Genomic DNA, 21,578 nt, shown 5'->3' on the forward strand with positions numbered 1-21,578 from the left:
TGGCCGATATTTCTATAAATAACCTATTGGCTCGTCTCCTTGGCTTCCCACTTTTCTCTACGCTTCTCACCTTCGGAAGCGTAGTTTTCCACTTTCACAGAGCCAGGGGGTTACGCCATCAGATCCCATCGCAGCTTTTCTCATTCCTTTACTTTCCGAAACGACGCCGTCAGGTCCGATTTTCTGCGTCTCCCTAACTCCCTCTTTGTAGATCTCTTAGATCTCTGTGTGCTCATTATATTCTTTTTAGGTCGCATGCATGATTCGTCTGAGTTCTTTCTAGGGTTTATGCATATCCGATTATCTTAGGGCTTCTCCGATAACGCTAGGTTTAGACCTTAATTGCATCCTTGATTGTTTGGGTTCCTTTAGTAGACTTAGAATTTTGTTTTGTTTTATTTCATATGCTCTAATTTTCTCGTAACGGCGTTGGTGTGAACTTCATAAATGTAATTTTTTTCCTTTTCATTTTGCTCTTGGGAACGGAATTTCTGCCTTTATAATTATGAAGTTCTTCATAACTTTGGGTTTCTGATGTCTTGTATTTATTTCTCAAAATGTTGGGGTTTAATTCTATGTCCTCTAGTTGTAATTTCACATAATGCATGTCACTTGTCCGATATATTGATTTATTATTGGAGATATTGTTCTACTTAATTTGTTTGCTTTGTGTTTGTATTTGTTGCTAACAATTGTATTTTCCGTTTTTCCTTGTAATGTTATAGGATAGTGTTCCATTGCCATGGCTGCCACTGCAACTGCCTCTAGTGGTCCTCGATATGCTCCGGAGGACCCCACTCTTCCCAAACCATGGAGAGGATTGGTTGATGGTAAAACTGGGTATCTTTACTTTTGGAACCCCGAGACTAATGTTACCCAATATGACAGGCCTACGGGCTCAGCTCCTCCGTTAAAGCCGTCTTCGGCACAATCTATAAGTTCTTCAGTTCATGTTCAACAATCTTCACAAGGACGTCGTCCGGATGAGGGAGATGATAGGTATGGCAGAGGCAGCAATGGTGGGTCAAAATTTGACGCTGGACCAAGAAATCAGCAGGTAGATGTCCATATTGTTAGTACTGGTGGTAGATTTTCTGTACAGATTTGACGCATATTCAGTTATTTGTGTTGTTACCTTTAACTTTATATGTTTTCCCATATTGTTAGTAAAATGTTTTGTTGTGTTGTCATGTTGCGAACCAAAATATTTTCCGTGAAAGTTTTGGACTGGTTTAGGGTTGTGTTTAGAGGAGCTGTTGGGTGACTTCTTATTACTGTTGCAGCTGCATGCAACCTGCTTGGTAAGTGCTTTCATATGGGAACTGATATGGTGTTCTTATTTTTGAATTAGAGTGCAAGAAGTGCAACAGTTTCTTCTCATAATATCCCGAATGGGACACTTAGTGCACTTGGAGGATCTTCTCTGAGAGGAAATGGATCATCAGACACTGGAATTGGTTTGTCTGCTGAGGCTTATAGTCGTCGACACGAAATATCTGTTATTGTGAGTAGAGATGAATTTCTTATATATGCTTGGTATCATAATGCTTAAGTTGGTCTTTTGTTGTGATGCTTTATGCAGTACTCTGTTATTTGGTGCGATATTTTTTCTTCTATCTTTTATCCATTAGTAATTGTTGGTTTAGTTTGATTCTTCAAATAAAGAATTTTGGTGCAAAATGCACACTTTTCTTGCATGTGTTTCACTATGAAAGAGGCTTCTCATGTCGTATTAGGATTCTTCAGTGGAGTTATGTTGTCACTTCTCTTTTATAGGCTGACATGCATGCACTCCTATATTATAATTGTTATTATTATCAACTTGTCTATATATGGTACGAATTTGTGATTCCGTAAGATAGTTGGTTTGTTTAGAGCTGCTGTGATTTTGGTTACGGTTATCTTGTATGTCTGAATGATGTTTTGTTTTCTTTTGATTTGCCTCATTTGTTAGGGTGATAATGTGCCTCCACCCTTCACTTCATTTGAAGCTACTGGCTTCCCATCCGAGATTCTTAGAGAGGTATTGAGTTATTTTTATCCTTTTTGGTATTTCTTTTTTGTGCAATACTGTTGGCCATTAGCTGCTGTAAGTAACCCCGAGTGTTTTGTGAAAAGTTATGTGATTGCTGGAGGTCCAATGTTGAGTTTCAGACTCATGTTAATTCTTTTGCCATCTGTACTTTTTGTCGCAGGTGCGATATTTGCTCCTGGGAGGAGCTAATGTCGTACGCTGTGCTGCCCTCATTGTGGGGGCTTGCATTTAATTTGGAGCGCCCTTTTACGGTGGACCAATTTTTGGAAAGGGCTTTCCGAATCACCCAAGTTTGTGGCTGGGACTGCCGTTGGTCATGATTCAGTCTGCCACTCGGCCCGAATGAAAGAAGAGGCCTCCTCCTGCTCCAGCTTGCTGATGCAAGCTTTGGTCGCCTGCAATGGGGGTGTTGCTTCTTCTGCCATTCCACTCTTCTAGCCCAAAAAGAAAACAAATCACAAATCTTGAAGCAAGTACGTCTGCTTATAGGGGTTCCTGGAATTTTTGCTTTTTCCAGGTACAAAATGCAGGTTTTTCTTCCCCAACTCCAATTCAGGCACAGTCTTGGCCGGTTGCTCTTCAAAGTAGAGATATAGTAGCCATTGCTAAAACAGGTTCAGGGAAGACCTTGGGGTATTTACTTCCTGGATTCATCCATCTCAAGCGCAGCCGTAATGACCCTCAGTTGGGTCCCACTGTGTTGGTGCTATCACCAACAAGGGAGCTGGCAACACAGATTCAAGATGAGGCAGTGAAGTTTGGGAAGTCCTCAAGGATATCTTGTGTGGTATGTTACTTCTGGTCCTTTTTGCAACTCCACTGTAATATTCCAGTCGTTGTCTTTTCTTTTTAAATGATTCTTTTGTTTTGTTTCTAGTGTTTGTATGGAGGAGCTCCAAAGGGTCCACAGTTGAGAGATATTGACCGAGGAGCCGATGTTGTGGTTGCCACTCCTGGCCGCTTGAATGATATTCTTGAAATGAAGAGAATCAGCCTCCATCAAGTTTCGTACTTAGTGTTGGATGAGGCTGACCGTATGCTGGACATGGGATTTGAACCTCAAATAAGGAAGATTGTGAATGAGGTACCTGCTCGCCGCCAGACCCTAATGTATACAGCAACTTGGCCAAAGGAGGTTCGCAAGATTGCAGCAGATCTGCTGGTCAATCCTGTTCAGGTTAACATTGGCAATGTTGATGAACTGGTTGCGAATAAATCGATCACACAGGTATTATACTTTATCTGTGCTGGCCGTACTAAAGTCTATAGCTATTAGTTGACTTATCAATACATGTTTTCTTACTTGTTAGAATATCACTCTAGGTGATCAGAATGATCACTTAAATGTTCTACTTAAAAATAAAAATTATTTTACATAATTGATCCCCTGCACCAATTGAGGAATGAATAATGAGTTTGTGTTTTATGTAGTCTTTAAATATTGTCTTACAGCTTGACCAAAAAAATATTGTGTCTTACAGTATATTGAAGTACTCGCCCCAATGGAGAAACACAGGCGACTGGAGCAAATATTGCGATCTCAAGAGCCAGGATCCAAAATAATAATCTTTTGTTCAACCAAGAAGATGTGCGATCAACTTTCTCGCAACCTAACCCGCCAGTTTGGAGCTGCCGCAATTCATGGTGACAAATCTCAGAGTGAGAGGGACTACGTGTTGAATCAATTTCGCTCTGGGAGGACTCCAATTCTTGTAGCAACTGATGTTGCAGCTCGAGGATTGGACATCAAGGACATAAGGTTTCGCACCTGCCCAGCTTATAGTCATATATCTGTACTTATGTTAGAATTGTGGATCTGTGGATAGTTGTCTGGCCAAACAATTATCTCAGATAATCTGGTGCTTCTACCATGCATTCCATACCTGCTTAAGATTCGTATAAAATTGGTGGTTAAGATTGCAGTGTTCTTTTTGTTACAGGGTGGTTATCAACTACGACTTCCCCACTGGAGTGGAGGATTATGTTCACAGAATTGGGAGAACTGGAAGAGCTGGTGCCACTGGGCTGGCTTACACATTCTTCGGTGATCAGGATTCAAAGTACGCATCAGATCTCATCAAAGTTTTGGAAGGGGCAAATCAGCGTGTCCCCCCAGAAATTCGTGAGATGGCTACCCGTGGTGGTGGGATGAACAGGTTCAGACGTTGGGGTTCTGGGTCTGGTGGCCGTGATGGGGGTCGTGGTGGACGAAATGATTCAAGTTATGGTGGAAGGGATGGTGGGAGGGGAGGCGGATGGGGATTTACTCCCTCTTCTGGCAGGTATGAGACTATTTTTATTGATGCTTTTATTTTATGTGTATTATTGTGGATCTGATTGTTCCCCAAAGTGGATTGAATTATTTGGCTGAACTTTTTGCTTTGGTTGTAAATAATTTGATATAATCTTTGCATGAAAGAGTTGTGGAACTTTTAGGCACAGAAACAAGTACAAAATTAAAGTTTTCAATAATCAATACTATTCAGGCTGGTTTATCATATGTAATTAAACTTGGATGTCTTGTGGTGTCAAATGTGCTTTGAGGAGTGACGGTTGGAATGCATTTTGTTGTATGGGACAGGTATGACCGTGGTCACAACAATGGGTATGATAGAGGCCGAAGCCCTGACAAGGGGTCAGGACATAGAGGCTCTAACCGCAGCCGTAGTCGTAGTCTTGAGAGGTTCGACAAGGCTCTGCCTACAGGTGGAGGCTCTGCAGGGTGGAGTTTTCACAAAGCAATGATGGAACGTGAACGGTCATCGCCGCCACCTCCACGGTCACTCCCGTATGGTGGTGGGGTGGATGAAGCTGAGGAAGGTATGATACCTCAAGAAGAGGAGGGTGGGTATCATATTGCAAATGCATAACTTCAGCTATCCTATAGGGGGAACATATGCCCTGCTGCTGGCTGTCCTTTTTTTGGTGTTTCGGCAGTGTTCTGTAGGGGCAAGCTTTACAAAGCGCAACCAGGATGTGACAGTTTGACTTTTGACTTTTGATTTTTGATTTTTGATTTTGAGGTGGGCTAAAAACTCTTGATGTTAAACCTCTTCATCCCTTGCTGAACGAACCTCGTCTCCTGGTCTCCATTTTTGTTTGTGTTAATTTTTGGGTAGAAAAGAAAGGGCACAAAAGAAGATGTAGCACTTGTTAGCCAAATATTTATAAATGTAGTCAAGATGTAGTTCTATGAAATGCAGTTTTATATAGTGATTATTTCTCAGCAAGTTTATGATCTGATTCTGATCAATTATTGTTTGTTGTGGTTGATGTGTTTGTTCCATCACTTCTCAGCCGTAGGATACTAGATGTTGATTGCCACTTGGACAGCAGTTATAAGGTCCGTGACCGTGACCCAGGAGCAGCCTGCAATGGGTTGGGTTGGGATGGGCTCGTTGGGTTTGATTAAGATTTCTAAGTCTCAAATCTTCAACTAAACTGGGCTCATGCAAACCAAGCCATGTATTAAATATTTCGTCTTTTGCTAATTATTTTTTCTTAATAAATGATAAACACATACAAAAAGCTTCGAAATTTCAGGTGGGAGGTAAAATATTGCTTTATCTATTTCAGCGGTTAAAGAGACAAAAGGTACTGAATCTCGGGCATCTTGTTTGTCATCAATTAACTACAGCGAAAATAAATCTAATGTATTGTGACTTTTTTAAAATATAATTATTATTATTGATTAAGCCTTTTACTGAAAGTAAAGCACATTATTTTTACCAAAAAAGAGTAAAGCACATTAAAACTAATATTCAATTTTGCTAAAACTGAGTGCTTCCCTAAATTCAGTCCTACATGTGGAGAAACACTTGTATGAAATAGGAATAATACTATTTTGCTATCCTAGGCCAAATATATTATGCCATGCGTGATAACTTTTCCACGTGGTAGTCTGTGATTAGTTAGGGATATCATTGTTTTGCTATCCTAATTTCATACAAGTTTTTCTGCTACATGTGACTGTTCTCACTATCCAGTAATTTAGAAGAGTGGAAATAGTCAAATAGATTAAGAAAAAAATTTATAATTAAAATAGTCAAATTGATATTTATTTTGCTAGAGTAATTGGCTTTAACCATGTGGGCATATTGTGCTGTAACTGAACAAAATTTAAAATCCAAAGCAAAATTTGGCAAGACCTTAATTATTATTATGAAAATAAATAGATATCCATTCAATTAGATGCCAATTTAGGATGCATTAAAAATTCAGTTACAGAAAAGATGCATTTCCTTAATTGGACACATACACCTCATGAGTCATGCATGTCTTGAGCTGAGACAAATCCAATCCAGGTTTTAACCTCCTTTCCAAAAATGGACAAAATATATGGTTACAAAACCCATCTGCATAATTACTTCATTGCCCTAATCCTTCATTTTGAAGGTTTTTTTTTTCTTTGCTTTTTTTTTTAAAAAAAAAATATACAAAAAAAATGGCAAGTCTGGGATTTGGAGGTTTGTAATTATGAGATTCAGTACTTGAACCTTACAACATGCATCACACTTTCCATTAAAGATATAAAAAACTATGTTTAACCAAGGCAAAGAGAAACGTATAACAATAGTTAAAATTGATATTTCCTTGTATTTTACATTTTTGGCAGGCCTTATTCATGCACCCATAATTAATAACTGGGACTTACCTGACTTGGACTGGTAGATAAGTTTGAGTGAGATATAACCTTGAAAGTAAAAAAAAAAAAAATCATTTTCATAGTAAAATAATAATAATAATAATTTTTTTATTTAATTTGTTTTTGCTATAAAATGATAGTCTAAACTAAAGAGTTGAGAGATTTCTCACACACAGAACTATGATGTTGTGGGAATTCGAATATGAGACCTTAGGTTTGCTAGTCAAGACTCTTTTCCTTAGGTATGCACTGAGTTAGACTATGTTGGCCAAAATAATTATATTCAAATGAATTTAATTAATAGGTTTTTTTCCTCAATGAAATTAAGAATTTTTTCGGCTACAAAATGAAATTGAGAGTTGTTAATTCCTAGCTAGCTTGACTCTTTTCATAATTAATATGCAGCTTTTAAAGCTAAAATTATTTTAAAAGGAGCTGTAAATTTGTTTTTTCCTAGTTGGAAATGCAAAGAAGTAATGTGAGGCCCATCTCAGGTCTTCCTTGTTACTTTGCTTGTCCCAGCCAAAGTGCATCCAATCCACCGTTGGCTGAAGCGCTGCGTTTCATGAAGAAAATACAAGGGTAATGTCACGCCATTAAACATAGGGGGCCCTAAACATAACGAAGGGCGGTACATGTCTGCCACGTGTCGCGAAACCCTGTCTGAGAATTTTCCCAACGACCTAATGATTATTTTGCATATGTTTTATTGTTGTAAAAATATTTTTATTTTAGTTTCTGCTTCGAAAATTAGAGAAAAAGCAATGTTAAAGAAGCTGAACAGTCACTGAAGGGAAGAAACATGAGCCCTTGGATGGCTAGATTGGGCCCTACATGTACCTTGCTCTCAGACTCGGACCTCACTCATAAAAAACTACATAGAGGAGAACGCACACCCCATTTACAGCACAACATTAAACCAGCCTTCCTTTCTTGAGCTTTTGTTTCTCTTTAGACTCTCTCTCTCTCTCTCCACTGCATGGAGTTGGAAACAAACTTGAAAGAATTAGATAATTTTCCTTTCCTTTCAAGCGTTTTCTCTGATTCTTCAACCCCTATGAAATTGAAACCAGAACATCCTTCCAACACCAACAATGGGATTAATTCCCTACACCCACAACTCTCTTCTTCTTCTTCCTCACCACCACCCAATTGCAAGCCTTTGTTTTCTTCCCTGGTTCCTCATTTTGATCCTCATCATCAGCATCTTCATCTTCATCATCACCATCATCATCAACCGCTTCACGGGTCCCATTTGAATCTGAATTCTCATTCTCATGATGACTTCAAAACCAGTTCTGATCATATCAATCATTTCTCTACCATTGAGGGGTCTTCATCAAACCCCTTCAGTGGGATTTATTACAACACAAATCCTCATGATTTTGTGGCTGTTCCTCTAGCACCTGATGGTATCGCCTTTCATGGTGCTAGGGGGTCCTACTGGGGTGCTCATCATCATCATCATCTGGATGCTCAGGAAATTCCAGATGGCCAGGCGCAGATGGGCCCACAAAGCTGCATACAGCTTCCGCCGTTGATCAATTTTGGAGACTTCGGATCATCATCGCCTATGGCCATAAGTTTGCCTTCCGATGAGGTCACATGCAATAGCAGCAGCAGCACAGAGATTGAGTTTTGCAAGAGACTCTCAGCTGTTGATCAGAAGAAGACCAAGAGGTTGTGTATGAGAAGACCCACCAGTAGTAAGGTACTGCAAAAGAAACCCTCCATCTTCAAAGGCCAATGGACCCCTCAAGAAGACAGGTAGAGATTTATTTTTTCTTGCTCTATCTGAATTTGTAATTTTGTACGATATAGCAGCTAGGTTGATCGGTATTGAATTTTTTAATTTTCATGTTTCTGTAATTTTATGTGATGAATGGTAATGCAATTAAATCTCTATTTGCAGACTTTTGGTGCAATTGGTTGAGAGGTTTGGCATTAAGAAGTGGTCTCAAATTGCTAAGATGCTGAGTGGGAGAGTGGGAAAGCAATGTAGAGAAAGATGGCACAACCATCTGCGGCCTGACATTAGGGTTTATATCCTTTTCCCCTTAATTCTTCACTATATATCCAAATCCATTAACATAACTATATGCAAGCATACCTCTAGCTTAATTTCATTATAGACCCTTTTATTTTTCATTAACATTTTGTTCTAATAGGTGCTATTGAGTAATCACTATATTATATTATTATTGTGGGAGCGGAGATTCGAACTTAAGATCTCTTTCACTATTAGACTAATCTAATAGCTGACATGTGCAAGTTCTCAATTTAGGTCCTTCGCTGGGTTCATAATTATATTAATGTATATAGACGCATATATGCATATAGCTATATACATATATGGTTTCGCTCATATTTGGTTTTATATTTATTAGAAATTATGATAAATTTTTGTTTTTTTGATGAATGCCGTGAAATATATATACACTCTTACATTGTCTTATTTTGTCATTGTCATTTCTCCGTTTACATATTTTGTAAAGCATATGCACTATCCGATCTGGGGTAGCGGCACATATAGGCCTGAAATGGTTATGGCCCCCTAAAGTCCCAGAAACTCCTCTGAAGTGTCATATAAACCTGAAAATCTGTGTGTAAGTTCATAAACTTTTCAGCTATTGGCCCCCCAAAACATATAGAGTCTAGCTCAGCCACAAGGTCCGATATTTGTCAATATCATGCGTTTCGACCAGTGCTAGGTTGGATCACAGGATTTTAATTAGTAATAATTAAGCACAATATAGATATATATCATGAATTTTCAAAACTACCCTTGTCAAGGTTGATTCATGAGTATAAAATAATCCTAATCCAAATTCGAATCCGAATTCATTTAAATTTGGATGACTAAAAATGTCAAATTATCATCCATATCTATTTAGCATAGAATTTATTATCAAAGTTGGGTTAAAGTCAAATTTATTTAGAGAACCAAAATTATATATTTAATATGAGATTCGGTGTTGTTCTGTTCTTGTATATATTTTCAATTTTTGTATATAGATTAGTAAAATAATTTAGTTATATTACTATACTTATTATCATGGTTGAGATGGTATAATATTGATTTATTTTTTATTTACTAAGGGCCCATTTGATAACCATTTCAATTTCAATTTCTAGTTTTTATTTATTTTGTGCTAGAGTATAGAGGAAAATGAGAGGGAGAATGGAAGTGATGATGAAATTTAGAGAGAGAGGATGAAAAGGGAGGATGGGAGGGAGGAGTAACAAAAGTGAAAACAAAAACTTGAAAGTGAAAACAATTTCAAATAGATTTCAGTTTTTAAATTTTGTTATTACTTTTGCTACTCCTCCCTTCCACCTCTCAATCTCATTTCTACTCTCATTCTCACTTCCATTCTCTCTCTCCTTTTCTTCTACATTCTAGCATAAAAAATGAAAACTAAAAACTAAAATTGAAATGGTTATCAAACAGGCCATAAATTAACAAAGTATTCAATCGGACTAACTAAAACAGAATTTACCCTTTTTCATCTCTACTTGTCTACTTTGAGGTTATTGAACTATAAGGTGACACCTTCATCATGACTACTTGACCTAGTTAAAAATGGCTGCATATAGATATAAAACCCTAGGACGATGAAATACGAGCATTGTTTTGTACTGAACAGGTCAAACTATGCATGATCAAATGAGCTTTTGAGTTTTATATATATGGTGATCACATGTACTTACTGCGTGCATGCAAATTTGCAGAAAGATATGTGGAGCGAAGAAGAAGACAAAATACTAATCGAAGCCCATAAGCAAATCGGGAACAAATGGGCGGAAATCGCGAAGAGGCTGCCGGGGAGGACTGAAAACACAATCAAGAATCATTGGAACGCAACAAAGAGAAAGCAAAACTCAAAGAAGAAAACCAACAAAGACCCCAACAACAACATTAATCCCCCCGAGAGCTCTCTCTTGCAGGACTACATCAGGAGCGTTGTCTCTTCTTCTTCTTCTTTTTCTTCTTCTTCTTCTTCTGCTTCTTCTTCTGCTACTACTCCTAAGACTTCTTCAGCTTCAACCGAAACGACCGAAACAACCGAGCAGAGAAACGCACTCTCATCCGATCACTCCAGGGGCTTTTACTTCAACCAAAACAATGCCGAGAGCGCAAACTGGGCCCAGACAGCTTATCATCCTGATCATATCAGTAATGAGACGTCCAATAATATGTACAGTCAGATGGGTGGTTCTGTTTCTAATTTGTTCAATTTTGAAAGTTATGGGTTTGGTGGATCTTTCTTGGTTGACCAGGTAACCGAGGTTGAGGAATATCGGGGCAGCAGCATGGAGGCTGAGATGCCGTTGGCGTTGGAGATGCAGGGCCCTGATGATGACCATGTCAAAAAGGAGATGGATTTGCTCGAGATGATTTGCCAAGGAAAGCTTTAGGCTAAAGCTTTTCGTGTTGTGTATGGGTGTGCCTAGCAATTTACAATATCCTCAGGTACATGGTGGTGTTGAATAAGAATGCCATATGCTAGAGGGACAAAGAAGAAGAAGAGAATCATATCATGTGTTTGTGTTTCTGTATGTTTAGGTTGTTGTGTTTAGATTAAGCGTACTTCAGACTTTGTATTTTCAGCTTTTTATATGGATAGTTTGGAACAATTTCAGCTTTAATTAATTAGTTTTATATATGTGTTTGTCCAAATTTAGTATTATTTATATTTATGTCTATACTATATAAAGGAGCTAGGTTTTATATATATTAGCTAGAAATTAATTATATTCTTTCTTATCAATTTTTGCAGTCTCGTAAATAAAAAACTAAGCTTACCACATTTTTATATCACATTATGCACCACATATCTAATAAAGGTAGAGAGCCCCACGTAATATAATATCATAAGCAGTGTATTAAAAAAGGAATTGTGTTGAGTTTAACGCTTCAGAGGCATGTTGGGCATCGCCAATTTCGAAACCCTTGTGGGCCTCCGTAGGCGTTCTGGTGCAAAGTGCTCTGTAAGGCCCATATGGAAAACCCATCTGCATCTATGGGTTTTACTTTCATGAGCCTCAGCAAATGGAGAAACTGATGCAACCAAAAACCTCATGTATTGCATACAATACAAGTACATGATGATGACAGAACAGAACTAATGATTTTTACAGTGATTAAGAGCATTTACGTCTGTACTCGAACTCATTCTCTAATATATATACATATATATATATATATATCTTTTGCATACAATACAAGTACACGATGATGATGACACAGAACTAATGATCTTTACAGTTGATGATTTTCGTTTTGCTTTTTTATTCCTTAATACAATCATTACACTTGTATAATTTATGCAAAGATTAATTGGGCTTTGGCTTTATTGTCTTTGCTCTTGAATACAAGACGACTCCAGCAAGAGCCAGACCAGTCCCTGCAATGCAATGGAAGCCAAGCCAGTCATTATATTAGCTATTATGTTGATTAGAACAGAAATTAATCTTAAGCAGGCAATTAATGTATTGATAATTAAGGAAAGTGTGACTGACCGAGAGAATTTATGGGCGAGACGGGTGTTTGGAAGAAGATGACTGAGGAGACTATCACCACCACACGCTTCACACAGTTCCCTACTGAGTGAGTCACCGGCGATACCATCTCCAGTATCTTATAAGACACCTGCTTTGCTTTCCCCACAAAACACATTAACTCATTACATACAAATAATTAAGCAATCACAAGTCACAACAAACAAACTCTCTGAAAAAGTGTCACCTGCTGATAAGTGTGGAAGCAGAACCCAGCCAGAAGAGATCTCACGCATAACTCTCTGACATTCAATCCTTGGCTTGCCTGAAATTAAATTAATAAACAACATTCTTACAATAAAATATAAGAACTAATGCTTCATGCAGGGAAGCTGTTTTGCTTATTTAGAACTAATGGTAAGTAAGAAGTACTCACAGCTGAATGCAGGTATGCAGGAGTAAATTTAACGCCTTCCAAGAGAATCGCCGAAGGAACCAACAGGATGAAGGAAATGATAGTTATCACTGAGAAGAGATTGATATTGTCCAAAGATTCCTGGGAATCAAAATTCCACATCATAAATTATTATATCATCTTCCATACGACCATTTATATAACATAATAATGGCATTAGCTGGTGGAGCCATGTTTGGTTTCAAAGCATTCTTTGAATGAAAACAAAGAAATCCACATCTGCTGGTGGTTACTAATTTTACCACCTTAACCATGAGCTTCTTGCTGAGTACATTACGCGATTGGTTAGTAAGATTAGAGGCCATTGCGCTGCTGAAACCAATCCTGTTTCAGAAATGGAATAATAGATAAAGCATTTGTAAGAACAAGCCAATGCAATGCAAGGATGTGCTTGTAAAAGGACTTTTGTTACCAATTAAAAGAGGCCTCGGTGAAGGATGCCAATGCCACTCCACCTACAATTGGCACAAGAGAAGAAACCACCCAGACAGTCGGCCTCTGTGTGCACAGAGCAATCAGCATGATCAATAAACTGAAAATCAAATAACTTCTTTACATCAATAACACCGCCTTTCGCTGATTGCGGGGACAAAAACTTGGAAAGCAAAAACCCCTACCTCTGCAAGTAAGAGGGCAGAGAACAGGACCGTGAAGAAGGGCTCCATGGCTTTGATTGTGTGAGTGAAGGAAACGGCAACTTTCCCAAGACTGATGTTAGTCAATAGGCTGCCCATTGTATGTGCCACAGCCAGCGGTACAATTGCTCCAAGCTGCGATCCAAGTCAATTAATTAAGCAAAAGGAACAAAATTATGTAAATCGTGCAACAAATTTAAGCAAAAGTAAACAAACAAACAAACAAGGTAAACAAATTTTATTTTGTGGCAAGAAGGAAGCAATAAGTAGGTACCTGTGAGCGAGTGATGTTTGGCTTGGGGTAGAGGTTAAAAGCCCACATCAACAAAATCATCATAGTCCCGCAGCCCAACTGAAACGCCGTCATCGTTGCTGGAAACGGATAGACTTTCAGAACCTATGAACAAGCTCTGGCCTTTAAGTTCTAGCTTTCTTATTTAGGCCAAAATCAATGATAATCTTACACCATGCTTTTTAAACAAGAAAAAGCAATTCAGAAATAAGAGAACAGATATATAAAGGTAGAGCAATGAGCAGTGAACCTGTTTGTTGTAGATGTTGAAGTAAATATTCAAAAGGTACCAAATTCCAAACAAAGCACCAAGCTGCAAAGTCTTAACCATCCTGCTCGGATTCGAAGCCTCTTCAGCAGTCTCGGGAGCAGCCCTGACCTTCAAATTATCATATCTTTGACTCGAGAAAAGGAAGGAAGCAGAGATTTTATTGAAGCTCGGAAAAGAAGAAGATGAAGAAGAAATTGTGTAAAAAAGTGTTTGCCATGAGAGCCTATGGACACAAGTGAGATTGTCAAGTTGAATCAAAGACGTTGAAGCCGAAAGTTGAGAGGGTTTAGGGATAGGGTTTCGACACGGAGGTTTGAGAAATGAGGTGGAAGGAGACAGAGTAAGCGCAGTGCCCTGCATCATCTTTGTTTGTGGGATTGGAAAGCAAGCAAGAGAGGGAGAACTCAAGTGTTTGAACGTTGCATGAATACAAAACTGAAAGATGACTGCGTTTCTTTCCGGTTTCGTGTAAATTAATTTTTGGATTGTGGTTGCTTAATCCGACTGTAAACTTGAATAACACAATTTGATATAAAAAAACACAAGCGCTTGGTTTTTGGCCCAGAACGAGTGAAATTAGTCATTGCATGGTTTTGTAAGCTAGCACTGCGTGGTGTTAAGCTAGCAGTGTAATGAATGGATGGCATGGATCTCAGCATCCTGTGTACAAAATTCGTTGAGACAAACATGTGGCCTTAAGCGCTTATATTTTGAGGCTGCTTGCCTTCTGAGAACCAATCTTCCACAATCTGCGATTTGGTTTTCTTTTATCGTTTACCATTTATTTTTAAAAATAATTGATGACTAAGATACTGAACCAAAAGCCACTGGTCTAAAGAAGACAATGATGCTTGAGAAAGGGACATAACAGAATGGACCTACGTTTCTGTCTAAGATACTGAGTTTTACTACAAATAAATAATTCAGCAATTGGCACATCATAGTGATTACTTGGACTTTAGTTCACAGGGGATGGAAAGAAATCAGAAGTTAAATAGAGAGAATGTTCAAACTAAATAGCAGCTAAAGAAAACTACTATGCATAATATAATGTTTTGGAGAATTCTTTCCTCGGCTCTGAATGCTTGGCATTTTCGCCTTGTGAAATTTGTGCTTGGTAGCCATCTAATGTGATTTCACTCAAAACTTTCTAGTTAAAAAGAATTCCCCTTACAAAAACAGGACAAACAACAGAACCTTATCCCAACTATTTGGGGTATTCCCCTCACACAAGATGGGAAATGAACCGGACTCAAGAATCAGACTCTATATCTCATATATAGATTAAAAATGCATACTTTATGAGAGGCATTTAAGTCTTGCAAATGTCAAATAGCCAGTGTGACCTTTGGCCTCGCTGCACGGCCTAGCCATGACTGTGGGAGGACCAGTAGTTTCTCGCACATTGCTTCCTTCATTTGATCGCTGCCGCCTTTTGCGTGGAAGAGATCCAAGAGAACCAGCTTCGTCACCCTGGAAGTCATCCAATTTCCCTTCTCGAACTTCATATGTCCGAAGGAGTATCTCAAATGTCCTTATATCTATACACAAGCAGAAGATACAGATCTTAGACGTAAAAAGTTGACTTACATGCTCCATTAGGGAAGAAATTTAATAATAAAAAATGTAAGAGCAAAAACTTGGAAGAAGCAAAGTAAGTCCAAAAGAACACGCAATACAAAGCACAAAGGAGATAGCCGTCAACGCCTACCTGTAAAGCTTGATCTCATAGTCTCTGACGCTCGTTCCACCTGCTCAATACATGGGGAGAAAGAGCATAACATCCCATCTTGTTTCAGCATTTTCCCAGCTGATGGGATGGCCAACCAGGGTTGGGGTAGGTCCAGGAAGACAGAATCTGCCATCCCAGAAAGTTCATCTGGAAATCCTTCACCCTGAATATCTCTAACTCCTACAGTGACCAAGTTGCTTAATCCCGTCTTCTCAAAATCCTCCCTATAAAAGTAAAAGATCATGTGAGCCTTTCAATATTGATAACCTTCTCAACAGAGGAAATAGCTTAATCTTAGTACGGAAGCCTGGTTTTGCAGAGAAAGTAAGCCACTGGTTTAAGTTTCTTCAATTTTAATTTGAGTAGACTAAGTTTATGTGAGGCTAAAACAACATGACGAAAAGTAAAACTAATTTGTACAGATTCTGAACTCAAAGTTTGCATGTTTCGGAAGGCAAAGCCTATACAAATCTAATTTGTACATGGAAGGAGATACCAAAGCATGGAAACCAATTAACATTACAATAATAAGGAACAAGGAAAAAAGTGATCTCCACTTCTTACCTAGCAGAGACCGCCCTTTGCTCATGGAAATCAAATGTATAGACATGTCCTTTAGGAGCTACAGCCCTTGCAAGTGATGTAGTTAAAGATCCACTTCCAGTCCCTGACTCAAGAACCAAACAGCCAGGAACTATTTCCAAGAACATGATTACAAAGCTAATGTCCGCAATATAGAGAATCTGAGTCCTGTGGCTTAGAACCAAAGTCCACAGTTCAGGAGTAGGAGCTAACAAGTAAACAAATCCACCCTTGGTGCTGAAAACCTTGGAACCAAATTGCTTTCCTACCCAGTCTGAATGTTTAAACACGCCAAACCGATTTTCGAGTACAGAACCATCACATACTTTAATAGCTTTCATGTTGTCATACCTCTCATAGACAATAACCAAATCTCCATCACGAATACAGCGAGTAAAAGATAACTTCTTGGTTGAATCAATGGGCAACATCCTCAACCCTGAAATTGTTAATATGGATTTGAGTTTAACATTCATGGAAGTTGAGCATTTAGCATTATAACAAAAGCAAACAGTTTGTCCACAAGTTTCGTTTGTTCATCAATGTTGTAACAGTTAATCGTTCTCACTAAAAGGAAACCTGAGTGTGTTAGTAGCACATAACTAAAAGGGCACTCTTTTAACAAAAATATAAAAGGAGGAGCAAACAAACAAACCAGTTATCAATTTATCACCGATAAGATTATCAAAAAGAGATAATAACAAAGCAGTTGAAGTAAATTACAAAGTGCTTACTTCTGCAATCCACCAGATGTTGATATCCAACCTCTCAGAAAAAGAAGAGCCGAAGAAGGAGGACTGGGTAACTGGGTTCACGTGGAGAGCTGAAGAAGAAGAAGAGACAGAAGCATACAATCAAACAAGACAAAATGATTCGGTGTTTTAGCCTCACAGTTTCACACTGAACAAGAGCCGAAGACAGAAAAAAAGAAGGGGGAGGTGAGGGAGGGGAAGGCTGGATCGTAGGTTTAAGGAGCACTGGAGGTTTGGGCCTTCCGATTGGGGTTCTGAGTAGGTGAAGAAAAAAGGGTCTTAGTCTGGGCTTGACGGTAAGTTTCAGCCCATGAAAATAGTAGGTTTCAGCCCATATGGCCCTTCTTTCATGGACATAGTAGCTCTGTGTTTTGGAGGGTAATCTCTGCACTTTCCCTTTTTCTGCCTGTTTGTATCAAATCAAAGATCAGAGAACCGAGTTGAAACCAACCGCTCTCTAATGGATTGAGCCAAAATGAGTTATCCACAAACCTGAACTTTAGCAGAGGATATATACAAGGAGCTGGCCAAAAGGTTCTCTCTCACACTTTACCATTAGCAAAGAACCATTCTTCAAATTTTGGGTCCGTTTGGTTGCTGAGGAATTGAAAGAAGAGTAAAATAGATTTAGCTGTCCTGATAATCTTAGCCTTCTCTTAGCAACGAAACGACCCAAATTGGGTTATTGGAAGGAACTTCCCTTGGTGTCGTCGCCATTGATTAGTCCGTCTCACAATCAGGTATGCTGCGTGCTTATATTTACTGTTTCAACCACAAAGAAAGTTACGAGTAACATCGTCATTGCTCTGGCAGGATGCAGCTAGAGGTTACGGCTGATACTACTAACCTGAGCTATTGGTTGAACTGGAGAGTCTTGCTATGTGCAATTTGGTTATTCACACCGATTGTTATAGCATTATTAATGATATGGAAATATGATGCTTCAGGCCATTTGAAATCTGACAGGAGAGAAACTCAGCAGGATGCAGATCAGGATTTATGCGGTGATAAAGCGTGGAAACCGTGCCTCAAAGAAATTGACCCAATTTGGTTGCTGATTTATCGAGTAACTGCATTCTCTCTGCTTTTGGCAACACTGATTGCCAGAGTTGTTATCAGTGGAGGTGGCATATTTTACTACTATACTCAGTAAGCCTCGTCTTTTGTTTGGGCTCATCTAGTGCTATGCTTTGAATTCTGGGGTTATCTATAGATCCTGCAAAACCCAAAAACATAAAAACTGAACCAGGTTTCCAACTTAATTCGTTTCTTTCTAGTTATGAAGTGTGTTTATTTTTTTTAATGGTACTTCCAACTTCAGGATGTAATGTTTTCTGGATGCTGGACAGGTGGACTTTTACCTTGCTCACCATTTATTTTGGGGTATGCTTGCTTTCTGATCTTCGTTTTGCCTTTCACTGAATCACCTCAATAATTTGGTGGCATATCCAATGTCTATGTATTTCAGAATCGAATGATGCGATCATTTCCACACTACAGAAACTCCCAGTTTATCTGTGTTCTCAGATCTCTTTAGACTATGCTCAGAACTTCTTTCCTCTTTTGCCTCTCTTTTTGTAGTGTGGATCTCTTCTTTCCATTTATGGATGTTGGCGGTGCAATAAAATCAGCAGCATGGGTACTTCAGGCGATTATCATGTTGGGACAGATGCAGAGGATGGAGCGTACATTCCCCTTGAATACCAAGAGAAAGACTCAAATCCTGAAGAGGAAAGTTGTCTTCACCTAGCAGCAGCCAAATGCAGTTATGTCTTCGAAGCTATGTTCCAGGTCCCTTTTTTCCCGAATGATTGATGAATGCAATAGCTTTGTTAATAAACTCATTATATCTGTCTGGCAAGCTTGCTTTGTTAATGAACTCAATTGAAATCTATTCAGATGAATGCTGGGGCAGTGATGCTTACTGATTGCATTTATTGGATCGTTATATTTCCGTTTCTCACCATCAAAGATTACAATCTGAATTTTGTAAGTAGTGCATACAAATTTATTGGATCGATCGTTATTAGGCACCGAAAAGATATGGTCATGGATTATATATTTGTAAGAACATAGACATTGTTTAGATCAAATATAGTTGATTCATCTGAACTGTTGATAAATATGTCTTATTTTCCTATCTAGCTTAAGGTTTATACTTCTTGTTTATGTTCCCTTTTATGTCAGATGACCGTGAACATGCACACAATCAATGCTGTTTTACTCCTTGGCGACGCAATGTTGAATTGCTTGGTATGATCACTTTTTTTCTTCTTTCTCTCCATCACTTTAAACTCATACAACATACATCTACAGCTTCTTTCATGGTTAACTTTTTCAACTTTTGCAGCGACTCCCGTTTGTTCGGATATCTTTGTTCATTTTATGGACGGGTGCTTTTGTCATTTTCCAGTGGACCATTCATGCTTTTGTATCATTATGGTAATTTCGGTTATCCTTTTGTACATGAATGAGAAGATTTCATGTAATATTGCTATTCATGTTCAATTACGCTCTATCATGTGATTGGTTGGGAATAGCAAAACAATATTAACTCCATGATATACAAGTTTGTCTCATACATCCATTTCTACGAACATACTAATTTCATTATTTTTAAAATTAAAAAAAAATTAAAAAGTCATTGCTCACTTTGTTGCAGGTGGCCATACCCATTTCTTGACTTATCATCACCATATGCCCCGTTGTGGTATGTTTGTTATCTATTCCAACATTATTCCCCATTACATTAGGACTTAATTGCATGTTTAGTAGTGTATTAATGCACTTTATTTTGTGATACTGAATTGCAGGTACTTACTGATGGCATTGACTCATATCCCATGCTACGCTATCTTTGCTCTAATTGTGGGATTAAAACATCACCTCTTGTCAAAATGGTTTCCCCAGTCTTACCAGTGCTAGCTATGTAAGAGAGATGCACTAAAGAACCACGTAGTTAATTTTCCCCCCTTATCCAAATTTGTAGTTTTTCTTCATTCAATTCGATTTCTTTCTATTTTTCTTTTAAATTACTCTATATTAATCTAATTTATAATGAGGGGGATTCGAGCTTGAGTAATGAGTGGAACGAGGTGGGCTTGCTGCCTTGCCCATGTCTGCATCTATTATACACCATCTTTAAATTCAATCTAAACCACACCATAATAACCAGGATAATGAATCAAAACCAAAGAATAGATCCTGGGATTATATATTCACAATCAAGAAAATTCAAAGGCGCACATATATCCAAATCGAAACATCAAATTACCAAGCACTTTCAAGTTGAATGTGCGTTTTGATCTGAAAAGGTTTAACAGATCAAACAGAAGCACATAACTGAAATTATTCTACTTTACTAATCATTCATCCAATTAGCCAACTCCTGCTTTAAGCAGGAGTTTTGGCAACAGCTCCAGCTTCAGACAATAGAGGCACCAGTTTTCCTTCCTTGTGCAAGGCAGTTGTTGCTACAGAACAACATCATCAAATATACATTAACCAATGAGATAAAAAGACTTTTACTAATGTGGAAGGAAGACACACAATTAAACCTAATAAATTAAGAGCCATGGTCAAGGGATTCTAAAATCTTACTATCACATCCACCAATGTGGTTTCCACCAATGAACACATTGGGTACAGTCCGCTGGCCAGACCACTCACCCAGTGCTGATTGTATCTGAGCTCCATCACCTTCGAATGCCAAAACAAAACCACTATTTATAAATAAATAAAAGCTCAAATAAAGCACATACCTGAAACAAATCCTAAACACTTCATAACATCAAAACTTATCCTAATTACTTGACCTAATCACCAAATTCAAGTTTTACCATGTCCAATCCAATCCAAGCATCAAAAGCGGGAGGTTTTTTTTTCTCTTTGAGTTTTGTTTTCAATATTTAACTGTAATTAGCAACACACACAAAAAATACCCCATGATCAAATAAACAATGATACAAAAAACTTCTAGCTTTTGCTTGGGACATGTTTATATACTCAACTCCAAACAACCAAACAAGGAGGACTAGATAAGATGTAGAATTATATACATATACATATATATTTTAAAAAAAAGATTCAAAGGAGAAAGTGAAACTGACTCTCAGTGTCCAGCTCAATGGCCTTGAATTTAGCTCCCAACTGAGTCAAGAGCTGCTTCACGCTCACGCAGTAGGGGCAATACGTCTTGCTGCAATTGCAAATTAATTTACAGATCCATAGCCTTTCTTAATTCTTAAAACAATAAACACACGCATAACAATTTATCAAAGTTCGATAAAAAGAACCTGAACACGACGACCGAATTGGACGACACGATCTCCTTCGCCTTTGTCAATGCCATAGCTCTCTCTCTCTTCTCGCAACCCTAAATTCCAAAATCCTCGCAATCTTCTTCTTAGATTAGAGAGCGTTTCGGAAGATGCAGAGCGTCAGATCGGTATATGTAGGGGGCCGCAGTGTGTAGATGATAGACAACCGACCTTGCACGTATGTCTTTGATTTTTCTTTTGCTTCTTCTTGTGGGCCGTAATGGGCTTTTTCTTTTCTTCTCTTCTTTAACCACCAATGATTTGTGGTCAATATATTCGTTTGTAATGCCTGACGTTGATTGCTGTCCAAGATCACCAAATTTCAACATATCACTCTA

General features: G+C 38.3%; 6 protein-coding genes across 6 annotated transcripts; 3 read left to right on the top strand and 3 right to left on the bottom strand.

Annotated features, from left to right (window-relative positions):
• Positions 40–5,288, top strand: LOC18783996 (DEAD-box ATP-dependent RNA helicase 46). The gene is made up of 9 exons (XM_007216940.2): positions 40–173; positions 726–1,057; positions 1,352–1,504; positions 1,955–2,023; positions 2,553–2,822; positions 2,913–3,263; positions 3,517–3,794; positions 3,976–4,317; positions 4,617–5,288. The coding sequence occupies exons 2-9, from the start codon at positions 743–745 to the stop codon at positions 4,903–4,905; spliced, it is 2,067 nt and encodes a 688-aa protein (XP_007217002.1). The 5' UTR covers positions 40–173; positions 726–742; the 3' UTR covers positions 4,906–5,288.
• LOC18783645 (transcription factor MYB98) lies at positions 7,498–11,099 on the top strand. The gene is made up of 3 exons (XM_007216237.2): positions 7,498–8,447; positions 8,593–8,719; positions 10,413–11,099. Exons 1-3 carry the CDS (start codon positions 7,660–7,662, stop codon positions 11,097–11,099), a joined length of 1,602 nt encoding a protein of 533 aa, XP_007216299.2. The 5' UTR covers positions 7,498–7,659.
• On the bottom strand, positions 11,808–14,438 carry LOC18782946 (phosphoenolpyruvate/phosphate translocator 2, chloroplastic). Its single transcript, XM_007215697.2, has 9 exons — positions 13,835–14,438; positions 13,567–13,689; positions 13,275–13,427; positions 13,070–13,155; positions 12,903–12,981; positions 12,619–12,738; positions 12,430–12,507; positions 12,204–12,333; positions 11,808–12,088 (listed from the first exon to the last, which is right to left on the bottom strand). The coding sequence occupies exons 1-9, from the start codon at positions 14,216–14,218 to the stop codon at positions 12,018–12,020; spliced, it is 1,224 nt and encodes a 407-aa protein (XP_007215759.2). The 5' UTR covers positions 14,219–14,438; the 3' UTR covers positions 11,808–12,017.
• On the bottom strand, positions 14,778–17,098 carry LOC18782425 (tRNA (adenine(58)-N(1))-methyltransferase catalytic subunit trmt61a). Its single transcript, XM_007217683.2, has 4 exons — positions 16,904–17,098; positions 16,152–16,608; positions 15,567–15,811; positions 14,778–15,396 (listed from the first exon to the last, which is right to left on the bottom strand). The coding sequence occupies exons 2-4, from the start codon at positions 16,598–16,600 to the stop codon at positions 15,155–15,157; spliced, it is 936 nt and encodes a 311-aa protein (XP_007217745.1). The 5' UTR covers positions 16,601–16,608; positions 16,904–17,098; the 3' UTR covers positions 14,778–15,154.
• Positions 17,348–19,999, top strand: LOC18784376. Its single transcript, XM_007217396.2, has 9 exons — positions 17,348–17,661; positions 17,735–18,070; positions 18,271–18,304; positions 18,503–18,712; positions 18,821–18,910; positions 19,109–19,174; positions 19,272–19,363; positions 19,584–19,631; positions 19,735–19,999. The coding sequence occupies exons 2-9, from the start codon at positions 17,736–17,738 to the stop codon at positions 19,844–19,846; spliced, it is 987 nt and encodes a 328-aa protein (XP_007217458.1). The 5' UTR covers positions 17,348–17,661; position 17,735; the 3' UTR covers positions 19,847–19,999.
• Positions 20,087–21,411, bottom strand: LOC18784091 (glutaredoxin). Its single transcript, XM_007215112.2, has 4 exons — positions 21,217–21,411; positions 21,031–21,119; positions 20,522–20,620; positions 20,087–20,394 (listed from the first exon to the last, which is right to left on the bottom strand). Exons 1-4 carry the CDS (start codon positions 21,270–21,272, stop codon positions 20,315–20,317), a joined length of 324 nt encoding a protein of 107 aa, XP_007215174.1. The 5' UTR covers positions 21,273–21,411; the 3' UTR covers positions 20,087–20,314.

This window comes from Prunus persica, chromosome G3 (assembly GCF_000346465.2).
Source record: "Prunus persica cultivar Lovell chromosome G3, Prunus_persica_NCBIv2, whole genome shotgun sequence".
NCBI classification, from domain to species: domain Eukaryota; kingdom Viridiplantae; phylum Streptophyta; class Magnoliopsida; order Rosales; family Rosaceae; genus Prunus; species Prunus persica.

Coding starts and splice junctions, on each gene's coding strand:
- LOC18783996 (XM_007216940.2), top strand. CDS start 743: ATGGCTGCCACTGCAACTGCCTCTAGTGGTCCTCGATATGCTCCGGAG. Junction 1,505..1,954: donor GACACGAAATATCTGTTATT/GTGAGTAGAGAT, acceptor CTCATTTGTTAG/GGTGATAATGTGCCTCCACC. Junction 2,024..2,552: donor CATCCGAGATTCTTAGAGAG/GTATTGAGTTAT, acceptor TGCTTTTTCCAG/GTACAAAATGCAGGTTTTTC.
- LOC18783645 (XM_007216237.2), top strand. CDS start 7,660: ATGGAGTTGGAAACAAACTTGAAAGAATTAGATAATTTTCCTTTCCTT. Junction 8,448..8,592: donor TGGACCCCTCAAGAAGACAG/GTAGAGATTTAT, acceptor CTCTATTTGCAG/ACTTTTGGTGCAATTGGTTG. Junction 8,720..10,412: donor ATCTGCGGCCTGACATTAGG/GTTTATATCCTT, acceptor GCAAATTTGCAG/AAAGATATGTGGAGCGAAGA.
- LOC18782946 (XM_007215697.2), bottom strand. CDS start 14,218: ATGATGCAGGGCACTGCGCTTACTCTGTCTCCTTCCACCTCATTTCTC. Junction 13,690..13,834: donor TCAACATCTACAACAAACAG/GTTCACTGCTCA, acceptor GCTTGTTCATAG/GTTCTGAAAGTCTATCCGTT. Junction 12,089..12,203: donor CTCGCCCATAAATTCTCTCG/GTCAGTCACACT, acceptor ATTGCATTGCAG/GGACTGGTCTGGCTCTTGCT.
- LOC18782425 (XM_007217683.2), bottom strand. CDS start 16,600: ATGTTGCCCATTGATTCAACCAAGAAGTTATCTTTTACTCGCTGTATT. Junction 15,812..16,151: donor CAAAGGGCGGTCTCTGCTAG/GTAAGAAGTGGA, acceptor TTACTTTTATAG/GGAGGATTTTGAGAAGACGG. Junction 15,397..15,566: donor TATGAGATCAAGCTTTACAG/GTAGGCGTTGAC, acceptor GCTTGTGTATAG/ATATAAGGACATTTGAGATA.
- LOC18784376 (XM_007217396.2), top strand. CDS start 17,736: ATGCAGCTAGAGGTTACGGCTGATACTACTAACCTGAGCTATTGGTTG. Junction 18,713..18,820: donor TCTTCGAAGCTATGTTCCAG/GTCCCTTTTTTC, acceptor AAATCTATTCAG/ATGAATGCTGGGGCAGTGAT. Junction 19,175..19,271: donor ACGCAATGTTGAATTGCTTG/GTATGATCACTT, acceptor CAACTTTTGCAG/CGACTCCCGTTTGTTCGGAT.
- LOC18784091 (XM_007215112.2), bottom strand. CDS start 21,272: ATGGCATTGACAAAGGCGAAGGAGATCGTGTCGTCCAATTCGGTCGTC. Junction 21,120..21,216: donor AATTCGGTCGTCGTGTTCAG/GTTCTTTTTATC, acceptor TTGCAATTGCAG/CAAGACGTATTGCCCCTACT. Junction 20,621..21,030: donor CATTGAGCTGGACACTGAGA/GTCAGTTTCACT, acceptor TGGCATTCGAAG/GTGATGGAGCTCAGATACAA.